Source organism: Nycticebus coucang, chromosome X (assembly GCF_027406575.1).
Source record: "Nycticebus coucang isolate mNycCou1 chromosome X, mNycCou1.pri, whole genome shotgun sequence".
NCBI lineage: Eukaryota > Metazoa > Chordata > Mammalia > Primates > Lorisidae > Nycticebus > Nycticebus coucang.
In genome coordinates, this window is record NC_069804.1 from 184,866,778 (window position 1) to 184,891,097 (window position 24,320).

Here is a 24,320-nt window from a genome sequence, read left to right on the forward strand (position 1 = left end):
GGCCATCCTTTCCTGTTGGCTCAGGCCAGTCTACTCCCAGCAATTCAAGGGACAACTCGCTTCTAGCTATGCCAGAACTGGAGCAGACAGGTGCCACTTTAACTGTACTGTGAAATGTCCTTGTCAGTTTTGGATTGGGGTTGGTATGGGGCCAGACTTGTGCCACCATGGGTGGGATCACATGGGCCATAGCGACTGGCCATCTCTGTCATCTTCTCTCAAGAATCCAACCATCTCTCCTGCCTCACACCTCCCTGTCCCAATGTGACTGGGAGTGGGTGAGGTGGGGGGAGCTGGGGGAGCTGTAGGCAGGGCACCAATGGCACCAAAAATGGGAGTGTCCTCAACTGCTCTCTGTCCCTAATACCACATGGGGGAAAGGTCTATGTGGGAGGTGAGGTGCCTGGTCAACAGCTTGTCTGGTCAGTAGTATCTGCAGCAAGCCTTGTTGAAGGAGCCTAGTTTAGAAAAGTGCAAAGCTACTTCTGGCCCTGGTTAGGTCTTCAACCTGACTGTGCTTGTCAGTAAGAAAAACATCCCCAATGCTCCAACTACTCCCACCCTGAAGCCACGAAACTCTAAGTTTACTGAAAGAAAAAAAAATATTTTTTATTTCAGTTAATCGGGAAGCTTTGTCAGAGCCCTACCCATAAGGAGAAGAGACAACAGCTGCCTTTATTCTTGTTGGTTTGCTTTGCAATCCGCTCTGTGTAAAGTCAGCTAACTCTCTCGGTCACGGGCGTCCGGCTGTCCACAGGCTCCTCTCTGTTTGGCCTTGGCATGGAGGATGAAACAATGTCTTTGCGCTCTCCCTCCCCTCGGTGTTTGTACTTTTCTGCAGCCGTGGCGGCGGTGGCGACTGCGGGCTGAGTCTTAGCTGGCTCCTTGGGGCAGCCATCACTCTCCAGTGAGCCTCCTCTGGGCATCTTCTCCTCTTTGCAGACGCTGCTGCTCAAGTCCTGGGGCTCAGGGGGGCTTGTGGGGTCCTCAGAGCTCTCAGGCTCAGGTGGGGGTGGGGGCAGGGGTGGGAGCAGCGGCACAGGAGCCTTTGGGGACTCTGAGTGGTGGTGATGATGGTGGTGCTCTTTTTTGGGGGGCGAGGAGGTGCTGCTGCTGCGCCCCTTGGGGCTGCTCTCCTTGCTTTTCCGCCCAGGGCTCTTGCAGGTCTTCAGTCCCTTCCCGCTCTTCTCACCAAGAGTGGACACTAGCAGGGGCTTCACTACCTCCTTGACCTCAATGCTGACTGTCTCCCGGGTCTTACGCTTCTTGATGGGGAGGACAGTCTCCTGTACGGACCGGATGGAAGACTCCTTCACAGCTTTCTTTTTGGCCTCTGCAGCAGCAGCTGCCACCACACTCCCAGGCTTTCGGCCTCGTTTCTTGGGAATGGCTTGGGGGTCAGCCTCAGCTTTTCGCTTCCTCCCAGGGCGTTTGATTACCATGACCTGAGTGGAAGTGGTGGCCCCACCCCCCTCAGCCTTGCCCCCTGGTGAAGCTTGAAAAGGCATCTTGACGAGCAGCTTCCCAGGACTTTTCTCCAGGACCCTTTTCACCTGTACACCCTCTGATGTTGCTGCCTTGGGTCTGGCAGTGCCACTCCCTTTGGGGCGTCCCCGACCTCTGCCAGTTCCTGGAGCTTTGGGAGATTTGGGCTTCTTAGGTGGTTTCTGCTCTCGCCGGGAGGGGCTCCCTCTCCCAGTTACCGTGAAGTCAAAATCATTAGGGTCCAGGGATGTGTCGCCTACCTTTTCAAAGTACGCAATCAACTCCACTTTAGAGCGGAAGGCTTTTCCCTGGGGACTGTGGGAATAAATGGAGAAACACAAAGAACAATCAGAAACTTTCCATGGCAATGTCAGAGATGGGGCAGAGTAGACGGTGGTATCAAACTCTCTGACAGACATTACTACTGAACAAGAGTCACACTTAGGAAAAGCCAGGATAAGCTAAAGAAGGGCACAGGCAGGGTTATATGTGAAGCAGTGTAGCACAGGTAGGGGTTAGGTCGCCTGGTAGAAGTGGGCACCTGTATGGCCTGCTCTGAGGCTCAAACAGCTTGGTGCTGGCTACTCAACAACTGGGGCCGGGCTGTCCCTGTACCTGCTACCATCAAGGCCACTCCTCTGGCCCTCCCAGGCCTCTTCACAATCTAGCAATCATAGGGGCCAGGCCTGACATAGTGGGGGCCCATCAGGCTGGGGGCCATTCTGCTGGTTGGTGCCTGGGCCTTATGTACCACCAGAACATTCCTGCATCTGAACTTAGGCCTGGTGCTCACCCACTGGGAACTGGTTTCAACAGATAAATGAAAGAGTCGTGGAATCGCAATGAGGCTCTCTGCAAATGTCCTTTGAAAACTGCTAACCTTTTTGGGATCATTTGAGGGGCTTAACTGACATGTGCTTCTTCACTCTTCTGAACTTATGACTCTGGAAGTTAATCTGCTTCAATAGGAAATGCCTAGCTACCAGCCCAAAGCTGGACAAATACAAAAGGGAAAGTTGGAAAGGTACATGAAGTTTGTCTGACTGTCTTTGCAGAGACCCTGTTAAGAGAACCCATCCTTTCCCAACACTGACGTGCAGGAAAAAACAAAGTCAGAGTGGGCTCTATTGCTACTCCCTTTCCAGACAAGGACTTGAGGTGTGGCGAGGGTAAAGGGCTTATTCCTCTAGAACTCCTCACTCAGGGCAGTGGCCTCTGTACATGGTTACCCCTTCTATACCTGGTCTTGGTGTCATTATTTATGCCCCCTACAGGTATGGTTATGCACACTCATTTTCGTGATCCATCAGCAGCCGAGAGCTGTCACTTCAAGGGAGCCCTGTCCCTAACCTCCCACCCACCCTGCCCTCCCCACCCTGTACAGACAGGAGTTATTCTTACTCACTTGATCAAATACACATCATACTTCCCAGCGGAGCGGCCAGATTTCCTTTGCTTAAGTTTTCGTGTCCAACCTTCAGGCAGGGTGGGGTCATCATACATGGGTCCCCGGTCACGAATGATGGAGCGCCGCTGTTTGGGAGAGGCAGAAGCTTCTGGCACAGCCGGGGCAGAACCTGACCCTTCTGATGTCTCTGCTTTGCCTGCCTCTGCTGGCTCAGCAGAATGGTGGGCTGATGGCTGCAGAGGCTCATGCTTGCCCTCTTTGTCTTCTTTCTTATCTTTCTTCACTTTTTTAAACTTTAGGGGTTTGTCCTTGAGGCCCTGGAGGTCCTGGTCTTCTGACTTTTCTTCCCTGAAGTATTAAATAAGTATGTAAATATCAAAGAAAACACATCAGGCTGCAGAAAGAGTGGGTAAAGGCAGGATACCCCTCAACATGCAAGGCCCCAGGCCACTGTATACTCAAGGTCCTGATGAACCCTTGCCCAGGACAATGGGGCCCAAGTATTTCTTTGCTGGTGCTGCTGACCTGCACCCTGGTGATCCCCACGTCCTACCTAGCACTGCAGGAGTGAGTAACCTACATAAGTGTCTTTCTTCTGAGTAGAAATACCGTGTGGTTTCAGGCTTGGCGTTTATAGCTCAGCGACTAGGGAGCCAGCCACATACATCGGAGCTGGTGTGTTCGAATCTAGAATCTAGCCCGGGCCTGCCAAACAACAACAACTACAACCAAAAAATAGCCGGGCCTTGTGGTGGGTGCCTGTAGTCCCAGCTACTTGGGAGGCTGAGGGAAGAGAATCGCTCAAGCCTGGGAGTTGAAGGTTGCTGTGAACTGTGACGCCAAGGCACTCTACCAAGGGTGACAAAGTGAGACTCTGTCTCAAAAAAAAAAAAAAAAAAAAATACCGTGTGGCTTCTCAGCATATCACCTGGCAGAGGCCACTTTATGAGTCACACCCCAAGGGCCTCTGGACTTGACAGTTGACAACTGGGGAAAGGGAGATGGCCACCTAAAATTTGGGTGAGGGTCTCCTTCATGAAGGCCCAGGCTTGGGTATAGTTTTGGGTATAGTAATACTCGAATGTATTACCCCATCTATCAAATCCGTGCAACAAGGCATGCCACAATCTGCTGATGGAATGTGGTCTGGCATTGCCCCTTGCAAGGTGGCACACAATGCAGTGTCATAGAAAGAACACACAGGTTTGGAGCCTGCCAACATTAGCTCAAACCCTGGCCGTGCCACTTCCCAAACAAGAACCTGAGCAAATGCCTTAGCATTCTGTCCCTCAGTTTCCTCATTTAACAATGGGTGAGCCATCCAGAGGCACCTTTACTGTAAGGATCACGGGCGAAAAGGTACAGGGGCACTGTATAAACACTGGTTAACTCAGGCAACAGGAACTGCTACTTTAGGTTCTGATGTGATTAGAGAAGCGATCCCAGGTTGTATGAGTAGTTGTCACAAGATGTTCCCTTACAGGAACAGTCTCAGCCTTAATAGACTCAAAGGGAAGGCAAGGAAAAAGGTGTGGTCCCAACATAGGCATGTGTCCCCTTCCTGCTGGTGCAGAAGAGCACCCTCCCCATTCCAGGGTAGAATACTTCCCTGTTCTTCTCTGCTGATGGAGGCAGTTCCTTCCTCATGTACTTCAGCAATGGCCACAATGAGGCCCCAAACCCCACGTCTAGCCAAGATGCTCTAGTGGCCCATCTGTCTAGTTGATACTCCCTAGGACTGCAGAGCTGAGCCACACTGCCTTCACCTATAGCTCTAGCTGGGCCAGGCCAAGGGAGGCTTGGAAAGAAGGTACTGCCTGCTACTACCTTAGTTAGCAGTTCATTGTAGAAAAAGAGCGTGACTGTTCCTGTCCTCTGTGTTCTCAGCCCCACAAGCCCGGTTGTTTTTTTTTTATTTTTTTTGAGAAAGAGCCTCAAGCTGTCCCTCTGGGTAGAGTGCCATGGCATTACAGCTCACAGCAACCTCCAATTCCTAGGCTCAAGTGAGTCTCCTGCTTCCACCTCCCAAGTAGCTGGGACTACAGGCCACTAACCGCCACAACACCTGGTTATTTTTTGGTTGCAGTCGTCATTGTTGTTTGGCGGGCCCCTGGGCTGGATTTGAGCCCGCCAGCTCAGGTGTATGTGGCTGGTGCCTTAGCCGCTTGAGCCACAGGCGTGGAGCCACAAGCCCCCTGTTGCACATGGCTGTTAGTGCTGCCACTGCCCTGTTCCCCCAAATGACTGCCCCTCTCATCTATACTGCAGAGGCTGTGCAATAAAAGCACCGGTGGGAAGCCAGGACTCCAGTTGATGGGGGAAGAGTCATCACAGGCTGGTTAGCTCCAGGACTCAGAAGCTATAAGGATACACCTTTCCAGACTGCCAGGTCAGGTTTGGAGAGGCTGTAATCAAGTGACAAGGTCCTAGAGTAGACGGGACATCCTGGTCTCACTATGACTTGCCTCTGAGTTCCTCCTTACCCTGCACCTTCCTCCCATTGATTAAAGCCACAGAGTGTGGCTGCTGCTCTACACACAGATGCACCCAAAGCTCAGAGGGCACCTTTTTCTTGCTCTAAAGTAGGGTTTCTAACCTCTGTTGGTACAGAGCTCACTTTCCAAGTATCTGAGTCTCAGGGTTCCCAATGGAAATGAGGAAGAACCCTGGGAAGTTAGATGTGGCCCACTAGGCGGCCCCAATAAGAAGGAATGAAGGGGAGCTTGAAAAGGTGTGGGCTAAGAAAAAGGCCACAGTAGCAGACAGACAGAAATTGCCACTTCCATATAACCTGCCACAGCCCTGTCTAGTGCCAGGGAGAAGCACCTGGATGCTCCTGAAGTCGGGTGGAAGTACTGGACCAATGGGAAAGGTCTGACCTCTTCTAAACTCTCATCTGTATTTCCCCAAATATCTTAACTACCCTGAGGTCAAATACAAACCACATGACCAAAGGAATGCCTTCCAGAAATCTCTGCCGAATAGACACCTCCAGAAATGCCAAACAATGTGTGCATGATATTATCATTTATAAACCACAGCATTACTTTTACTAGCCAAAGGGTGCAGATACCTCAGACCCACCTTCAGGGGCTTGCGGAGTACCATGGCACACTCATGCTGGGGAGTGCCACGTGGCTACAAAGGGACACAGAAAGCTCTAAGAGCTGCATGGAGTGGCTTCCAGGATCTACTGTGAAGTGAAAAGAGCAAAGCCCAAAAATGTGTATTATACACTTTTTCTGTGAGAAAGGAGGCAGATTAAGGAGGGATACCTCAGGACTCATGAAGAATGGTGCCTTGCATGAGGTGGGCAGAACAAGGAGAGGTATAGGCACAGAAGAATGAGACCTAGACCTAGCTGAACACGCCTGAGTATAACTTAAGACTTCTGAACCATGGAAATGTTTACATAACCCAAATAAAACTGCAACAAAAACTAATAAACCCCCATTACGTTGGATGCCAACAAAACAAAAAAGTTTAGCTGTATGTTAAATTGACAACATGCCATGGACAAAGGATTTACTTCAAATGACTTATGACCACAGTCCTCTGGACACCCATAGTGGGACATGTTCTAAGGCCATCAATGACACTCCAAGGGCAGTAAATATAGCAGACTGGCTTCTAGGAAAAATGGGTATTCCTGGCTCTGGGGCATCTTGTGGTACTAGAAAGGCTGGAGACTGCAAGGGGAATACAGGGAGAACCCTTGAGGAGCTTCTAGCAGCAGCCTCAGTGTGGCCCAGGGTGGGAGGGGCAGAGGATTTGGGGACCTGTTAAGATGTAGTGACACAGAGTTATCACTACAGACGGAATGAATTATTTATTAAGGGAAGACTGGGGGCTCGCTAAGGCCCACAGCGATTGTCCATCTTTATTCACTGTATTATATATATCCAAACTCATCAGATAAGAATAAGTAAGAATAAAGAACAAAAGCACTAGTTGAGACTGCCATAAAAATTTCTCCTCAGCATAAATGTTACAAAGCACGTACATGTCATTTCTAATTCTGGAGCATTTGACTTAAAGATAAACTATAAGGACACCAGGCTGTCTGTTCTGTTCGCCCACCTCCCTAAAAGGCTAAATGAAACTTTTGTGTAACTTGAAATTAGGGAATGAAAAGCAACAGTTCAGCTCCAGGCAGGTGCTAAATCTCTAGCTATGACTTGGCGGGGACCTCAGGGAATTTCTCAAGGCCTTTTCAGCAAGCAGGGAGGAATTAATCCCCATCTCGCTTATAGCCAAGAATGGAATTTTCCCTTCCCAGGTTCTCATACCTCAAGGAGCACATGAGACAAAGCCACCTTTCTGGGGTGCTGAAAACTGTGCCCCTTCAGTAGTGCGACAGAGCTCAATGGTGGACTTGAATGGGGGTGAGGGCCAGAGGTGAGTTAGGGAACACTTCCAAAGCCTGGGGGGACAGTGGTGGCACTGACTGAGAAGGGGAAGACTGGATGAGGGGCAGTGGTTGTATCCATAACAACGGGCAGAAGACCTTCAGCTCCTGGCTATAAGTGGGTAAAATCCAGCTGTGCTCAGACTCTGACCAAGGCCTAAATGAAACTTTTTTTTTTTTTTTTTTTTTAAGACAGAGTCTCACTATCTTGCCTTTGGTAGAGTGCCATGGCGTCACAGCTCACAGCAACCTCCAACTCTTGGGCTTAAGTGATTCTCTTGCATCGGCCTCCCAAGTAGCTGGGACTACAGGCGCCCGCCACAACGCTCAGCTACTTTTTTAGTTGTAGTTCTGATTGTTGTTTGGCAGGCCAGGGCTGGATTCGAACCTGCCAGCTCCGATGTATGTGGCTGGTGCCCTAGCTGCTGAGCTACAGGCACCGAGCCACTGTTCAGGTTTTGTTTTTTTTTTTCCTGAGACAGTCTCATTATGTTGCCCTTGTTAGAGTGCTGTGCCATCACAGCTCACAGCAACCTCAAACTCTTGGGCTTAAGAGATTCTCTTGCCTCAGCCTCCCAAGTAGCTGGAACTACAGGTGCCCGCCACAATGCCCGGCTATTTTTTGTTATAGCTGTCATTGTTGTTTGGCAGGCCCGGGCTGGGTTCAAACACGCCAGCTCCAGTGTATGTGGCTGGCACCTTAGCTGCTGAGCTACACTGTTTTTTTTTTGTTTTTTTTTTTTTTTAGAGACAGTCTCATTTTGTCACCCTTGGTAGAGTACTGTAGCATCATAGCTCACAGCAACCTTCAGCTCTTGGGCTTAGGTGATTCCCTTGCCTCAGCCTCCTCAGCCTCTCGAGTAGATGGGACTACAGGCACCTGCCACCAACACCTGGCTATTTTTTTGTTGCAGTTCGGCCAGGACCAGGTTTGAACCCGCCACCCTCGGTATATGGGGCCGGTGCCCTACTCACTGAGCCACAGGTGCCGCCCAGACACTGTTTTTTTTTTTTTTTTGACACTGGGTTTTTAAAAAGGTTTCTTATTGTGGCAAAATACACACAAAAGTTTACCTTTTTAACTATTTTTAAGCGTACAAAAGACCTTTTAATAGCAATGAAGATGGGGAGTAAAGGGCTTTTAACTATCTATAATATTCTATCTGTTTCACATTGAAAATACTTGAAGCAAATATTATAATATGGTGATTTTCAATTCTGTGAAATGAAAGGCACACAGGTTTCTACTACTTTATTTTCTTTCTTTTTTTGTTTGTTTTTGAGAGAGTCTCATTATGTTGCCCTCAGTAGAGTGCTATGGCATCACAGCTCACAGCAACCTCAAAGTGTTGGTCATAAGTGATTGTCTTGCTTCAGTCTCCCAAGTAGCTGGGACCACAGGCACCCGTTACAACGCCCAGCTATTTTTTGCTGTTGTTGCAGTTGTCATTGCTGTTTTAGCTGGCCCAGGCCGGGCTCGAACCCGCCAACCTCAGTGTAATGTGGCTGGTAACCTACCCACTGAACTACGGGTGCTGCCTATTACTTTATTTTCTGACTGCTACTTCTACATTTAAAAACAAATAACAAGGTGGCGCCCCGTAGCTCAGTGGGTAGGGTGCCAGCCACATACATGGAAGCTGGCGGGTTTGAAACTGGCCCAGGCCTGCAAAACAACGACAATAACAACAAAAAAATAGCCAGGCATTGTGGCGGGCACCTGTAGTCCTAGCTACTCAGGAGGCTGAGGCAAGAGAATTGCTTAAGCCCAAGAGTTTGAGATTGCTATGAGCTGTGATGCCATGGCACTCTACCTAGGGTGACAGTGAGATTCTCTCTCAAAATAAATAAATAAATAAACAAACAAACAAACAACAAAAGCCCAAGAAAGCAGCTTAGATTCTGCTGGGTGGCACCACAGGTAAAAACTTCACAGAACAGGGCGGCGCCTGTGGCTCAGTGAGCAGGGTGCCGGCCCCATATACCAAGGGTGGCGGGTTCAAACCCAGCCCCGGCCAAACTGCAACAAAAAAATAGCCGGGCGTTGTGGCGGGTGCCTGTAGTCCCAGCTACTCGGGAGGCTGAGGCAGGAGAATCGCCTAAGCCCAGGAGTTGGAGGTTGCTGTGAGCTGTGTGACACCATGGCACTCTACCAAGGGCAATAAAGTGAAACTCTGTCTCTACAAAAAAAAAAAAAAAACTTCACAGAACAGGTAATCCCAGTAAGTTTACCCTGCACCTTCATTGGGCCTTCACTGCAGGCGCACCCCAGGGCTGTCCCCCAAAGGGCTTATGGCATTTGATGAAACACAAGCTTTATTTCAAAGAAACCACACACCCCTCTTCATTCTTCCTCTAATCAGACCACACAACACACATAATCTCAAGATGATTATGAGGAGAATGGAACACTTAGTTCAAAAGTTCACACATTTTGGAGTTGAGAGTATCCTTAGAGAAACCACCTATTCAACTCCTGAGTGTTACAGATGGGGAACAAAATGAAGTTTAACTAGACAAAGGAACTTATCTGAATTCACTGTCCAGTCATCAGATGTATGTATGTTCACAACTGCCTTTGTCCTGAGCCAGCCTCTGCCAGGAGCTAGGAAGCCAGGGCTGAATCAGCATCATTCTTCCACCTTTCAGAGCTCAGCTTGGTAGCAGGCACAAAGAAATGGGGATACCCTTCCCCTAAAAGCTGCTTGTTCTAGGCACAGTGAAAGCAGAGATGTGATAATTAACCAGAAGTGTGTGGGCTGTAGTTGGAAGGCCTGAGCCAAGGTTTTAGGGCTGAAAGAAGGGCTTGGGAATGCCACATCTCTGCCATGCTTGGGCAGAGGCAATGACACCACCCTTTGTCATCAGCAGCTCTGGGCCTGACACCCTCGCCCCCTGTTTACAGTTTCCTAGGAGAACTTTCCTCTTCTAGGTTCAGTTAAGATGGTACCTCTAAGAAGGCTTCTCTGATTCTACCTCTCCTCTTTCTCCTCCTCCCCGCTCTACAAACCAGAGCACCCTAAACCCCTCAGTGGCTTCATAATACACCCCTGTGCATGCTTACCTCATCCCCCCTCCTAGATGCACAATGCCAGGTCAGAAGCAACACCCAAGAAACATGGGCACGTAAATGAGTGTGACACAGCCAAGGTGCTATGTGAACTTCTTTTGGTAGCTTCATCCCTTTGACCATATACTTCTAGCAAACAGAGCAATTGAGAGTAAGCAGGCTCTGAATAAGTGAATAAACAAAAGGTAAGTTTGAGCCTGAATGCTGGTGTTTTGGAGATGGGGCTAGGGAGGTCACTGAGGGCCTTGGCAAGATGACAATGAGGTGTATAGACCTGGCTCTGGCTGAACAACTGAAAACGCTGGACTGACGACACTAGAGAAGATCCCATAAGCTGGCAAGACAAGAAGGAGCACGCGGGCTAAGGAGTATGGGAAAATACATGCTCTTTTCTGAGGAGAAATCTGGCAGGCACTGCCTTAACAGGCAATCAAACCCAGCTGCTGCTCAGTGTCAAGGAAATGGACCAGCACCAGGAAGGAATAAATAAGCTCACCATGAGAACACGGCCAGAACAGCAGAGAGAGGGGCACTCCACATGACAATAGGCCTAACTCTTTAAGATGGAGGACAACAGCAAAGTGGGGGCTGGGGGAGCATTCCTGATTAACGTTGGGGGAGACTGAAGAGGCCATCCTGGATTTCTGGTTCAAAGGCACTAGAAAAGGCATGAATGGGGCACATTGGAAGATGTGGCTAGGTCCCTGAGTGTCACAGCTGCTCTGTCTGCTCTCAGGAAAGTGATGCTCAAATATTTAGGAGTGAAATAACAGGATGACCACGACTAACGTTCAAATGCTAAATAGTGTGGAGGACAGACAGAATGCCAATATGGGAACATGCTAAACAAGGTGGAGACAACACCAATATAATTGCAAGCTGTGTTGATTGACAGCAATATTTTGAAGCAGTGGCAGGCAAGCATGTCATTAAAGACAAGGCCTCAATGTTACATAATACATAAAGAGGAAAAGCTGGGGCTTGGTGCCTGTCGCACAATGGTTACGGCACCAGCCACATACACCAAGGGTGGTGGGTTCAAACCCAGCCATGACAAATCCAACAACAAAAAAAATAGCCGAGTGTTGTGGTGGATGCCTGTAGTCCCATCAACTAGGGAAGCTGAGGCAAGAGAATTGCTTAAACCCAAGAGTTTAAGGTTGCTGTGAGCTGTGACACCAGGGCACTCTACCAAGGGTGAAATAGTAAGACTCTGTCTCAAACAAAAAAAAAAAAAAAGGAAAAGCTGGGAACCTTGAGCAAGTGCCTCCTTTTAGTGGCTTGAACAACCACAGTGCTCTCCACATTACACCTATGTGGCAAAACTGTTAGTGTGAATGAAGAAGGTACAAAAATATTTCCCATGTGTTAAAGAAAGCACAGCTGAAGGCGGCCTTGCTTAGGACCCAAACAGCTCATCTGTACCCAAATGAATGGCATCAAGCACGTGGAGCAGTGTGAGGAAGCACAATCCCAGGTTACGTTGAAAAGGGTTGGTGGCAATGCTGGGGGCAAATACCAACAGAGACTTCAGTGTGCTCTGCTATTCTTTTCACCAGAATAATTGTTCATGGTTTTGTCAGTGAGGTCTGGTTACCATACCACATAGGGTTGTAGTAGTCTACCCCCAACCCAGTTTTTCCTATGCAAACTCCTATTTTTATTGTGTGATTTACAGAACATGAGATTTTTTTCCAGGAATGCACATATCACAAGGAAGCAGAAACATCTTGAGAAAGCTTAAATATCTCCAAAGCATGAGGTAACTAACGCTCTTCAGTAGTAACATCATTCAGTGATTTTGCTGCTAGTAAGGCAAATATTACATCAAATCCTTTATTTGATCTAGTAAGGCAAATGAGAGTTGCAGAAATCTTGTTTTCAGGCCAAATCACTCTGTCCTGAGAGGTTCAACAACAAGAACTGCTTGTACTTTCATAGGACAGTAGAATCCTGCCCTCAAAGGCCCAGAAGGCAGTCCTAGGAGGCTGTATCTGGTACTCACTTGACGTAAGCAAGCAACACCTAATCCTAGCGGTTTTCTTTTCTTCTTTTTTGAGACAGAGCCTCAAGGTGTCGCCCTGAGTAGAGTGCTGTGGCATCACAGCTCACAGCAACCTCCAACTCCTGGGCTTAAGAGATTCTCTTGCCTCAGCCTCCTGAGTAGCTGGGACTACAGGTGCCGCCACAACACCCGGCTATTTTTCGGTTGTAGCTGTCATTGTTGTTTGGTAGGCCGGGGCTGGATTCAAACCTGCCAGCTCTGGTGTATGCGGCTGGTACCTCAGCAGCTTGAGCTACAGGTGCAGAGCCCCTAGCGGTTTTTAAGATTAAAAAAAAAAAAAAAAAAAAGCCTAGAAAGCAGCGGATGAAAGGTATTTTTCACTTGAATCAGAATACAGCCCCCTCCCTGCCCCCTGGAGTGAACTTCAGAGAAAATTCCAGAGCCTCAACAATATTCTGACCTTTCCTAATTTCACTCATGTTTGTATTAGGTCAATTTCAGAAGATGGCATTTTTCAGCACCTTTCATTTCCAATTACTCCGTGGCACCACATAAAGGGCAGAGAAGCAGCTACTTCTCCCCAGCTAAACAGTTTGGGACCAGAGGAGAGAATTAGCCTCTTGCACCAGCTGCTTCCATCCTAAAGTGTCATTCAATTGGTGCTTACAATTCTATTTCCTAGTATAAGCTACAGAATCAAGGAGGCTTCTCTGCACAAATAAATAAAGGCTGCAGGACTGTGAGACATCAGCCTCAGCCCTTTAAAATCTTGAGAAGTCAAGCTCACTGGAAGAGTTTCAGTGGTCTTTGGGGAGCAAAAGGGCCCGGGGCTTGGCTGGAAGCCAGTCTAGACCAGTTGTTCTCAACCTTCCTAATGCCATAACCCTTTAATGCAGTTCCTCAAGTTGTAGTGACCCCCCCCAACCATAAAATTATTTTTGATGCTACTTCGTAACTGAAATTTTGCAACTGTTATGAATCATAATGTAAATACCTGATATGCAGGATGTATTTAGGCGACCCCCGTGAAAGGGTCATTTGACTCCCAAAGGGGCTGCGACCCACAGGTTGAGAACCGCTGGTCTAGACAGAGGTTCCGCTGCCCTGTTCTGAATTCACAGTCCATTTTTTAATCCTTTACTTTTGAGAAGATGCAAGAATTCATCTATTTTTTTTTTTTTTTTGTAGTTTTTGGCGGGGCTGGGTTTGAACCCGCCACCTCCAGCATATGGGGCTGGCGCCCACTCCTCTGAGCCACAGGCACTGCCTGAAATCATCTATGTTTTGAAAAGCTAAATAAAACACAGTTCTTGCCAAGCAAACGCAGATCTTTCCCCAAATAAAGGCAACCAGTGACATACAGTAAATCTCTCTTTTTTTTTTTTTGAGACAGAGCCTCAAGCTGTCGCCCTGGGTAGAGTGCTGTAGCATCACAGTTTACAGCAACTTCCAACTCCTGGGCTCAAGCAATTCTCCTGCCTCAGCCTCCCAAGTAGCTGGGGCTACAAGCGCCCGCCACAACGCCCAGCTATTTTTTGGTAGCAGCCGTCATTGTTGTTTGGTGGGCCCGGGCTGGATTCAAACCCGCCAGCTCAGATATATGTAGCTGGTGCCTTAGCCGCTTGAGCCACAGGCATCGAGCCGTAAATCTCATTTTTATAGGTGCATAAAATGAAATCTAAACACAAGTCCACCACACATGGGTGAAAAAAAGAGAACAGGTTAGAAAAAATTGCTGCCAGGCACAGTGGCACTCCTGCAATGTTGGCTACTCAGGAGGCTGAGGCAGGAGGATTGCTTGAGCCCAGGAGTTCAAGACCAGCCTAGGCAACACAGTGAGAACTTGTCTCAAAAAAAAAAAAAAAAAAAATCCCTGCTGTGGAAAACAGTTAAGCATGGATGGAGTTACTACAGGATCCAGCAATTCCACTCTTAGCTATATACTCCAAAACCCTGAAAACAGGAATTTGAATTGATACTTGTATGCCAATGTTCATGGCAGCACAATTCACAATAGCCAAGTGGTAGAAGCAATCTGGTGTCAATCAACAGATGAACAAATCAACAAAATGTGGTCTATCTATGAGCGCAGACAATTAAGTTCACGAACACATCTTAGAAAAAATGCTACGTACCTCATTGCTGAATATCACTATGGTTACCTTCAAAGTACCCCCCTTGGGAAGCTATGCAGTAATGCCAGCATCTAGTCCAGGGGTCCTCAAACTTTTTAAACAGGGGGCCAGTTCACTGTCCCTCAGACCGTTGAAGGGGCAGACTATAGTTTAAAAAGAAAACTATGAACAAATTCCTATGCACACTGCACATATCTTATTTTGAAGTAAAAAAACAAAACGGGAACAAATGCAATCACACCACCTCATGTGGCCCGTGGGCCGCAATTTGAGGACCCCTGAATTCTAGTCCATCTTTCAAAGCACTTTTCCTAGAGCAAGTTTATGAATTTGTCTTTCATCATATATAATGCAACATTATTCAATCTCAAAAAGGAAGGTGATTCTGATACGTGCTATAACACAGATGAATCTTGAGGATATTATGGTCAGTGAAAGAAGCCAGACATAAAGAGCACTCTACCAAGGGTGACATAATGAGACTCGTCTCAAAAAAAAAAAAAAGAAAGAAAGAAAATGTTATAGGAAGAAGCAATGGTTGTACAACACTGTGAATGTACTAAATGCCACTGAGTTGTACACTTTGTGAATGAGTGAATTTCAGTATGAATGGTATCTCAGTTTTTTTTTTTTTTTGTAGAGACAGAGTCTCACTTTATGGCCCTTGGTAGAGTGCCGTGGCATCACACAGCTCACAGCAACCTCCAGCTCCTGGGCTTAAGCGATTCTCTTGCCTCAGCCTCCCGAATAGCTGGGACTACAGGCGCCCGCCACAAAGCCCGGCTATTTTTTTGTTGCAGTTTGGCCGGGGCTGGGTTTGTACCCGCCACCCTCGGCATATGGGACTGGCGCCCTGCTCACTGAGCCACAGGCACCGCCCTATCTCAGTTTTTAAAAAACCCCATTAAAACAGCAGTTAACTTCACCAGTTACTCTAAATCACAAAGATAGGTTCTGTGATGCCTGGGCAGTACTCAGAGCCCACACAGCTGTCTTTGAGCATGTCTGTCTGGCTATGGCACAGAGTCCTGTCAGGTAGCTGGGAAGCCTGAGAAGCCAATATGGGGATCTATGGTGATATATGCTAGGGTGGCTCAAGCCAACCTAAGTAACAAGCTGAATTTTAAGCCCAGGATACAGTAACTATGACAGTCAGGAAGGAGTTTAGTTTGAAAAGTTCAGCTAAATATTCTGAGGGCATTTGACCATTTTTTAAATTGTGGTAAAATATATACATTAACAGTGTTGCACAGCCATCCTCACTATCTGGCTCCGGAACTCCCAAAGGAAGCCCTACGCCCATAAAACAGGTTCTTTCCATTTCTATTCTGCTCAGGCCCTAACCACTCACTAATGGGCTATGGTCTCTATGAATCAGCCTTATCCTTATCCTTTTAATTCTATTTTTTTCTTTTTTCTTTTCACCATGGTGCCCTCAGTAGAGTGCCGTAGCGTCATAGCTCACAGCAACCTCCAACTCTTGGGCTTAAGTGATTCTCTTGTCTCAGCCTCCCAAGTAGCTGGGACTACAGGCACCCACCACGACACCTGGCTATTATTTTTGTTGCAGTTGTCATTGTTGTTTGGCATTTCCGGGCTGAGTTCGAACCCGCCAGCCCTGGTGTATGTGGCTGGCACCCTACCCAGTGATCTACGGGCACCACCCAATCAGCTATTTTTTATTGCAGTTGTCATTATTGTTTAGCTGGCCCAGGCTAGATTTGAACCCGCCAGCCTTGGTGTATGTGGCTGGTGCCATAACCACTGTGCTACGGTCGCCAAGCTGCCTTTTTTTCTCTTTTTTTTTTTTTTTTTTTTGTAGGGAAAGAGTTTCACTTTGTCGCCCTCGGTAGAGTGATGTGGCGTCACAGCTCACAGCAACCTCCAGCTCTTGGGCTTAGGCGATTCTCTTGCCTCAGCCTTCCGAGTAGCTGGGACTACAGGCACCAGCCACAACGCCTGGTTATTATTTTTTTTTAGACAAAGTCTCACTTTGTCACCCTTAGTAGAGTGCTGTGGCATCACAGCTCACAGCAACCTCCAGCTCTTGGGCTTAGGCGATGCTCTTGCCTCAGCCTCCCAAGTAGCTGGGACCACAGGCACCTGCCACAACGCCCGGCTATTTTTTGTTACAGTTTGGCCAGGGCTGAGTTTGAACTGAACCCGCCACCTTCAGTATTTTGAGGACGGCGCCCTACCTACTGAGCCATAGGCACCACCCTTGCCTTTTAATTATTTTTTAAACAAGAGTCTCACTCTTCTCGCCCTGGCTAGAATGTACAGGTATCATCACAGCTCAATGCAACCTCACACTCCTGGGTTCGATAGATCCTTCTGCCTTGGCCTCCCAGAGTGCTAGGATTACAGGCATGAGCCACTGTGTCTGGCTCTATTCTGGACATTTCACATAAGTGGGAATGATATCTTTCCTATGGAAAGTCTGTCTTTAAAAACCTTTATTTATGGCCGGCCCCATATACCAAGGGTGGAGGGTTCGAACCCAGCCCTGGCCAAACTGCAACAACAAAAAAATAGCCAAGTGTTGTGGCGGATGCCTGTAGTCCCAGCTACTCAGGAGGCTGAGGCAAGAGAATCGCCTAAGCCTATGAGCTGTGATGCCATGGTACTCTACCAAGGGCAACAAAGTGAAACTCTTATCTCTAAAAAAAAAATAAATAAATAAAACAAAAGAAAAAAAAAACCTTTTTTATGTATTATTTATTATTTTTATTTTTTGAGATACGGGGGGGGGTCTCATTATGTTGCCCAGGCTGGACTCAATCTCCTGGGCTCAAGCGATCCTACTGCCTTGGCCTCTTTTTTTTTTTTTTTTTTTTTTATTGTTGGGGATTCATTGAGGGTACAATAAGCCAGTTACACTGATTGCAATTGTTAGGTAAAGTCCCTCTTGCAATCATGTCTTGCCCCCATTGCCTTGGCCTCTTAAGTAGCTGGGATTACAGATGTGTGCCACAGTCCAGGGCTTAAAAGCCTCTACTTCTAAGATGAGCTCTTCATTCTCCAGCAACTTCTCCATCATTTCCTTTGTGCCTCTGCCTCTGTATTCTAGCAGGGTTCTCATCTTGTTCCTCCACACAAGTGGATGGAGAGTTACCAGGGCCAGGTTGGCCTCCAGCACCTCCAATTCCAAACACCCAGTCTTCAAGGTTCAAATAGCCTCTGTTTCCATAGGTGCTGACATTACATTCCCCATTTCCTGTTGATGTTTTTTTTTTTCATTCCTTTGCACACTTTATGTAAATGTTTCACAGACTTTTATCAAAGTGTTGGCTGCTTTTATTGAAGAACATATCTGCCAAAGTAAATTTCATCATGAAGGCAACATATTTTGGGGAACAAAAAAGGGAGAAGATCTCTACAAAGGAAGCAAGAACTCTGTATAAAGGCCAGCTCACTTAGTCTTAATTATCTCTAACCAACTGGGAGTGAATACCCTTGTTTTTGTCATGCAGCCTCCCACTAGTGTAGTTCACTCCATGTCTGCATGCTGGACAAACTTTTGTTTCCTGAGTTGCCATCTGAACCCCCACATTTACTTCACTTGATATTATTGAAATGACCAATAACATGGAAGAAAGGAGGAACTATCTGCTGGTGCAGGCAAACGATTAGGCGCCATCAGTGGCTGAGAAACTTTGAGGAAGTGCTGCAAAGCATGTGTGGGCAGGTCAGTATAAGAGAAGCAGTGCTCACACTCTACCACAGTTAAAACACAGGCAAAGGAGGGACCTCGTGGGGGCTATGAGGATTCACCAGCAGAGACCCATAAATCCCCCATAGCAGAAAAACTGGACCCGTGAGCCAGGCTGGCTGAAGCAGAGTTTGACAGTGGCAAATTTAATGGCCTGAAGTCCACCAGTGTCCTAGGTGGAAAGGCCAGTGACAGGCTAGCCAGTTTCCCGGACAGTGGTGAGCAACTGAAGAGCACTACTGGGGCAAAGAGGAGACACACTGATATGGACGGAGATTCTACTTGTCTCAGTGATTTGCCACGAGCACCCTGGGGTCTCCACCCTCACTCCAGCTTCCTGCCACAAGGGAAGCACTAACGGCTAAGTCTCTATCCCAGACACAACACTAGGGACTAGAAGAAAAGAAAGGAACATGCTTAGAGACAAAATAAATATCAACAAATCAACTTTGTACAAATACTAACTAGGTAGAAAATAAAATGGGAGGACTAAACACCAATCATTCCAGTCAAAATCCCAACTAGATTCCTTTGCAAACTGATACTTACCTAGGACAAGCACCTGAGAACAGCCAGAGAAATTACTGGGGATGGGGGAAGGCACATGGGCCATGATTTGCTTCTTGTGACCACTGCTCTAGGGACTATTTCCTACAATCACATCATAAATCATAGAACAGAAATGCTGCCATGTGTATTGGAGAATTAAGATTCAAACTTCCCCACAGAATCCCTCTCTTCCAATCTCCAGTAAAATGAACAACAAAGACAGGTGGGGGAGGGAAGTGTGAAGGAAGTATTCATCAAATAAAGGAAAGTGACATAAATGAAAGCAGTCTAAGACAAGACTCTAAATGACAATGTAGCAGCAAGACTGGGCTCCTGCCCCAACCCTATCCCCAGCCTCAGAAACCACGCCAGAGGGTCAAAAACAACCTAAGGATTCATGACCAGTAAGTTGGAGAGAAGTAACCAAGTAGCAGTCATTTACCTCTTCCTTTTAGGCTCAGAACTATATAACATAAACTCAGGCTGGGAGACATAGGAGAAACAGCTAAGTGCCCAGCGAGCCCTGGGGCCCTGTGTTGTAAGCAACTGCTCTTATGTACATACAGATTTATAGAACCACCCAGAGCCCCCATCCCTTTGGAAATGGCATACATATCCCTCAAGCAGCTCGTGTCTTAGTATAAGACATTTTAACACAATTCTCAGAACACAGGGAAGATTCCAGATACTGCCAAAGACTACATGGCTGTAAGTCCCTCCAGTGCGCACATTGTCTCTGAACATGAGGTAACAACAAGTCTGCACACGATAGCTCAGGGGGAAAACAGTGAGAGATGCCAACAGACTTGGGAAGGGAGAGCCAAGAATTTCCCCACTGTCTCAAAGCAAACAGAACAACCAGGCAAAGCCATCCAAGCTTGAGCCAAGATGAAAAGAAGCAATTTGGTAACTCTGCAAACATATTATAGCCAAAAGAAAAAAAAAAAAGAGACAGCAAGGAAGATGGCTCAGGAAAGGCAAAGTCTCCCACCAAGAAAAGAATACACCACAAAGAGAAGGAAATTCCCCACAACTTTATAAGAACAAGTTCCCAATAAAAGAGTTCAAAGATGAGGTGATAAAACGGAATAAGAGGACAAGACAGATTTCCAATCTAGACAAAATGAAGACCAAAATACATCATTATGGAACTAACACACACATAGAAAAATAGCCTGAAACAATATACGTAGCTGGAAATCAAATCAGACAAAGTGAATGTAGAAGACAAAAGCTAAAGCAATTAGGACGAAGCTGATAGAATTGGAAGAGAGACAAAGACAACCCAACATAAAGATAATTTGGGCCTGTTAAGCAGAGAATCTAACAAATGTAACAGAAGATGGTGTCAAAAATAAGTAAGAAATGAAGAAATAAGTAAGAAATGCCCTGAAATGAAGATGACTGCATGTACAGCTTGCAAGAATACACCTTGTTCCCAGGAAAATTTGATAAAAAAAAAACTCAACACACTCTTAGTCAACCTACTCAACTTCAAGGATAAAGTATTCTTCAGGCACCATGGAATTCTTCCAAGCAGAAAACCTCAGAAGAGCACACAATGTCTACAAAATTCTGAGGCAGATTAGGGCAGTAGTCGTGAGTGGGGAGGATAAGAGAAATGGACAGGGGTCCAAGGGTCTCAGAGAAGATGAAATATGAACACAGATTTGAAGGGAGTTGAGGGTTGGAGGAGCAGGTTGAGTAAAGATGGGCCCAGTCATGAGGATAGCAAGATCCAAGGTCCTGACTCCAGCAACATTCTGGCATGTTCCAGGAAGAGCAAGAACATGCTGGTAGAAAATGAGGTCAAACAGGCAGGTAGGGACCAGGTTTTATCTGGCTGTAAGAGGTAAACACAGCCATATCATTTGTGGGGCCTGGTGCAAAATGAAAATGCAGGGCCTCTTGTTCAGAAATTTAAGAATGTTGAGATGATGAGCCAGGTGTGGTGGCTTATGCCTATAATCCCAGCAGCACTCTGGGAGGCTGAGGTGGGAGGATCACTTGAGCCCAGGAGTTTGAGAGCAGCCTAGAACACACAGTGGGAACTTAGCTCTTCAAAAACTTAAAATTACCTGGGCATCGTGGCCTGACCTATAGTCCCAGCTACTCAAGAGGCTGAGGTAGGAGGACGGTTTTAAGACCAGGAGTTTGAGGTTGCTGTGAGCTAGGCTGATGCCACAGTGCTCTACCCTAGGCAACGGAGGGAGACTCTAACCCACCCACCAAAAAAAGAATTTTGAGATGTTGAGAGTATAGCATTAAACCAAGCACAAGTTTTTCTAAATCCTGGACAACTACACGAAGCTGGCCCTTCTTCCAAGCAATGAACTTTGGGTTTTATTCTAAGAGAGTTTTTCTCAGCAGAGTGACCTGATTACATAAACATTTCACAAGCCCACTGTAACTGTGGGAAGATGTTGAGTGATATAGAGTGGGAGGGGCAAGTGGACGTAAGATCCTGTGGGGTGGGCTACGCAGAAGCAGATATTGGGTCACAACTGGTGGGCAAAATGTTTATCAGGGATTGACACTCACACAAGGAGGTGGGAGGAAGAAGTCAAAGTGTGAAATGGTCACACAAGGGTTTTGTACCCTGACCTTGCTCAGTCACCAGGGTGCTAACTTGGAAATGGTGTGACCTTGGGTGAGGAGGCTCTTTCAGCTGAGAAAAGCCAAAGGAAGACAGTTGGAGTCTGCCTGCTAATTGCAGTACCTGTGGGGGATCCTGGCTATGACCTCTGAGTCTGCCAGGTGAGACTACTGTAGAGTCTAAGCAGGGATGTGGATGGCTGGTCTAGGGGGCATCAGCCAAGGGCATGTGTGCTGGGGGCAGGAGATCTAGGATTCAGACTTCTTCTCAAGCTGTTGCCCTGGGTAGATTCCGTGGCGTCACAGCTCATAGTAACCTCAAACTCCTGGGCTTAAGCAATTCTCTTGTCTCAGCCTCTCAAATAGCTGGGACTACAGGCACCCTCTGCAATGCCCGACTATTTTTTGTTGTTGCGGTTATCATTGTTGTTTTAGCTGGCCTGGGCTGGGTTGGAACCCACCAGTCTTGGTGGGTGCTGGCGTCCTACCCACTGAGCTATGGGCACTGCTCCACTTTTTTTTGAGACAGAGTTTCACTTCGTGCCATGGTGTCATAACTCATAGCAACCTCAAACTCTTGGGCTCAAGAGATCATCCTGTCTCAGCCAGCTGGGACTACAGGTACCACTACCACACCTGGCTAGTTTTTCTATTTTTAGTAGAGACCGGGTCTGGCTCTTGCTCAGGCTGGTCTCGAACTCCTGAGCTCAAGTAATCCTCCCGCCTTGGCCTCCCAGAGTGTTGGGATTACAGGTGTGAGCCTATTTCATGTTTTCAAGAATTAGGTATTTAGAGCCTTTTAGAGCTGTAAAGGGCAGATGGCTAGACATAGAAGCCTGGAGATCAGGTAAGTGAGGGCACCTTGGATGTGAGTGTGGAAAACCCTCCTCCACTATTTGGAGTTGTGATGAGGAGAAAGAGTCAGCAAAGCAGACAGAAAAAGAGGTGTCAGTGTAGCAGAAGGAAGATCAGACATATCTATCAACATTATTGGTGGCAATCAATGGAAACCAACTCTAGGTGATTTATGCAGACATGGACTGATTAAAAACTACTAAAGATGCGGCTCAGCGCCTGTAGCTCAAGCGGCTAAGGCACCAGTCACATACACTGGTGGGTTTGAATCCAGCCTGGGCCTGCCAAACAACAATGAGGGCTGCAACAACAACAACAAAAGTAGCGGGCACCTGCAGTCTCAGCTACTTGGGAGGCTGAGGCAGGAGAATCGCTTGAGCCTGGAATTTGGAGGTTGCTATGAGCTGTGATGCCTGCCATGGCACTCTACCCAGGGCAACAGCTTGAGGCTCTGTCCAAAAAAAAAAAAAAAAAATACTACTAAAGATGGACGTGGTGGTGGCTGTACAACAATACAAATGTACTTAATACCATAGTATTGTATACCTAACAACGGTTAAGATGGCAAATTTTCTGTGCATTTTACCAGTAAAAAAGTTAGGGGGGAGGGAGGTGATGGGTAAAAGTTAGTGGGGGAGGGAGGGGATGGGACTATGTGGGTGATGGACACACTTATAACTTTGACTCAAACTGTACAAAAGCAATTTAGGTAACCAAAACATTTGTATGTCCCTAATACTCTGAAATAAAAAAAAATATTAGCCAAAAAAGTTAGAGGTTAAAAAAAGATACTAGATGGTCAGAGAATCCCTAGAGGGTTTGAGGAATAGGGTTGAGTACAGTTAGCTAAAAACAATACTCCAAATCCCATTGCCAAGCTGACCCAGGGTAGCTAGCACTGCCTCTGCTGCCCTGCATGGGGGCGCTACTGGCCACTGGCACTGTGGCACCAATGCTGAGAGCAGCATTGCTTTTCCTTTCTTTGAGACAGAGTCTCCCTTTCTTGCCCCCGGTAGAGTGCTGTGGTGTCATAGCTCACAGCAACCTCAAACTCTTTGGGCTCAAGTGATCCTCTTGCCTTAGCCTCCCAAGTAGTTGGGACTACAGGTGCCCACCACAACGCCCGGCTACTTTTTAGAGACTGGGTCTTGCTCTTGCTCAGGCTGGTCTCAAACTTGTGAGCTCAAGCAATCCACCTGCCTGGGCCTCTCAGAGTGCTGGGAATTACAGGTGTAAGCCACCGTGCCCAGTCCATGTCTGGCCTTTCTGTTCTCAGTGGGTAAGTCATGACTGGTGGAACCTGGGGCAAACACCTATATCATTGTGCAGGATTTGTGCAATTATTTTCTGTAAAGGGCTAGATAGTAAATATTTTCTACTTTGCAGGCCATACAGCCTCTGTCACAACCACTCAATTTATGTTGTAGCAGGAGTGCAGCCACAGCCAACACATAAGGAATGGGTGGAACTGGGTTCCAATAAAACTTTATAAGAACAGGCAGTGGTCCAGATTTCACCCTTAGAATGGAGTATGCCAACTGTTTCCCTGACTGAAAGGGAAGCTATGCAAACGAGAATCTGGCATTTTCAGTGACTACAGTCAGAGATCACTTGTCTTCCCAACAAACTCGTAAGGTGGGGTGAGAATTCTGTGAAATATGGAAGGAGGCTCAAGGTATGAAGTGAGATGGACAGTGTACACATGAAGAGTATGGGGTCCCAGAAAAGACCCAAAGAAAGGGTTTAGATTCTAAACCCTTCTTTAAGACTGCTCAAGCTGGTCTCAAGACTGAGACCCTGATATCTGAGCTGAGTCTTCATGAAGTAGCAATGAAAATAATTTTATGGTTGGGGTCACCACAACATGAGGAATTGTATTAGGGTTGCGGCATTAGGAAGGTTGAGAACCACTGTTTTGAAGGAGTAACCGTGTTAAGAAAGAGGAAGACTTGCGACTGGCCACAGCAACATGGACGTCCACTGGGGATTGACAAGACTATTTCATGGAATGTGAGAAAGGAAGTCTTTGTGGAGGGGTTGAGCAAAGAGAAGGTGAGGTGGTGAGGAAGAGGGTCAGTGAGTAGAGAGAACACATGAA

General features: G+C 47.1%; 1 protein-coding gene across 3 annotated transcripts in view; it reads right to left on the reverse strand.

Annotated features, from left to right (window-relative positions):
• Positions 1-583: 583 nt before the first annotated feature.
• Positions 584-24,320, reverse strand: part of MECP2 (methyl-CpG binding protein 2) — a 74,300-nt gene continuing 50,563 nt past the window's right edge. For all 3 annotated transcript variants that reach the window (XM_053579363.1, XM_053579362.1, XM_053579364.1), the window contains 2 exons: positions 2,891-3,241; positions 584-1,800 (listed from right to left, as the gene is read on the reverse strand). In XM_053579363.1, coding sequence (XP_053435338.1) covers positions 717-1,800; positions 2,891-3,241 — 1,435 coding nt within the window. In that variant the 3' untranslated portion in view covers positions 584-716. The remainder of the gene's footprint in view (positions 1,801-2,890; positions 3,242-24,320) is intronic.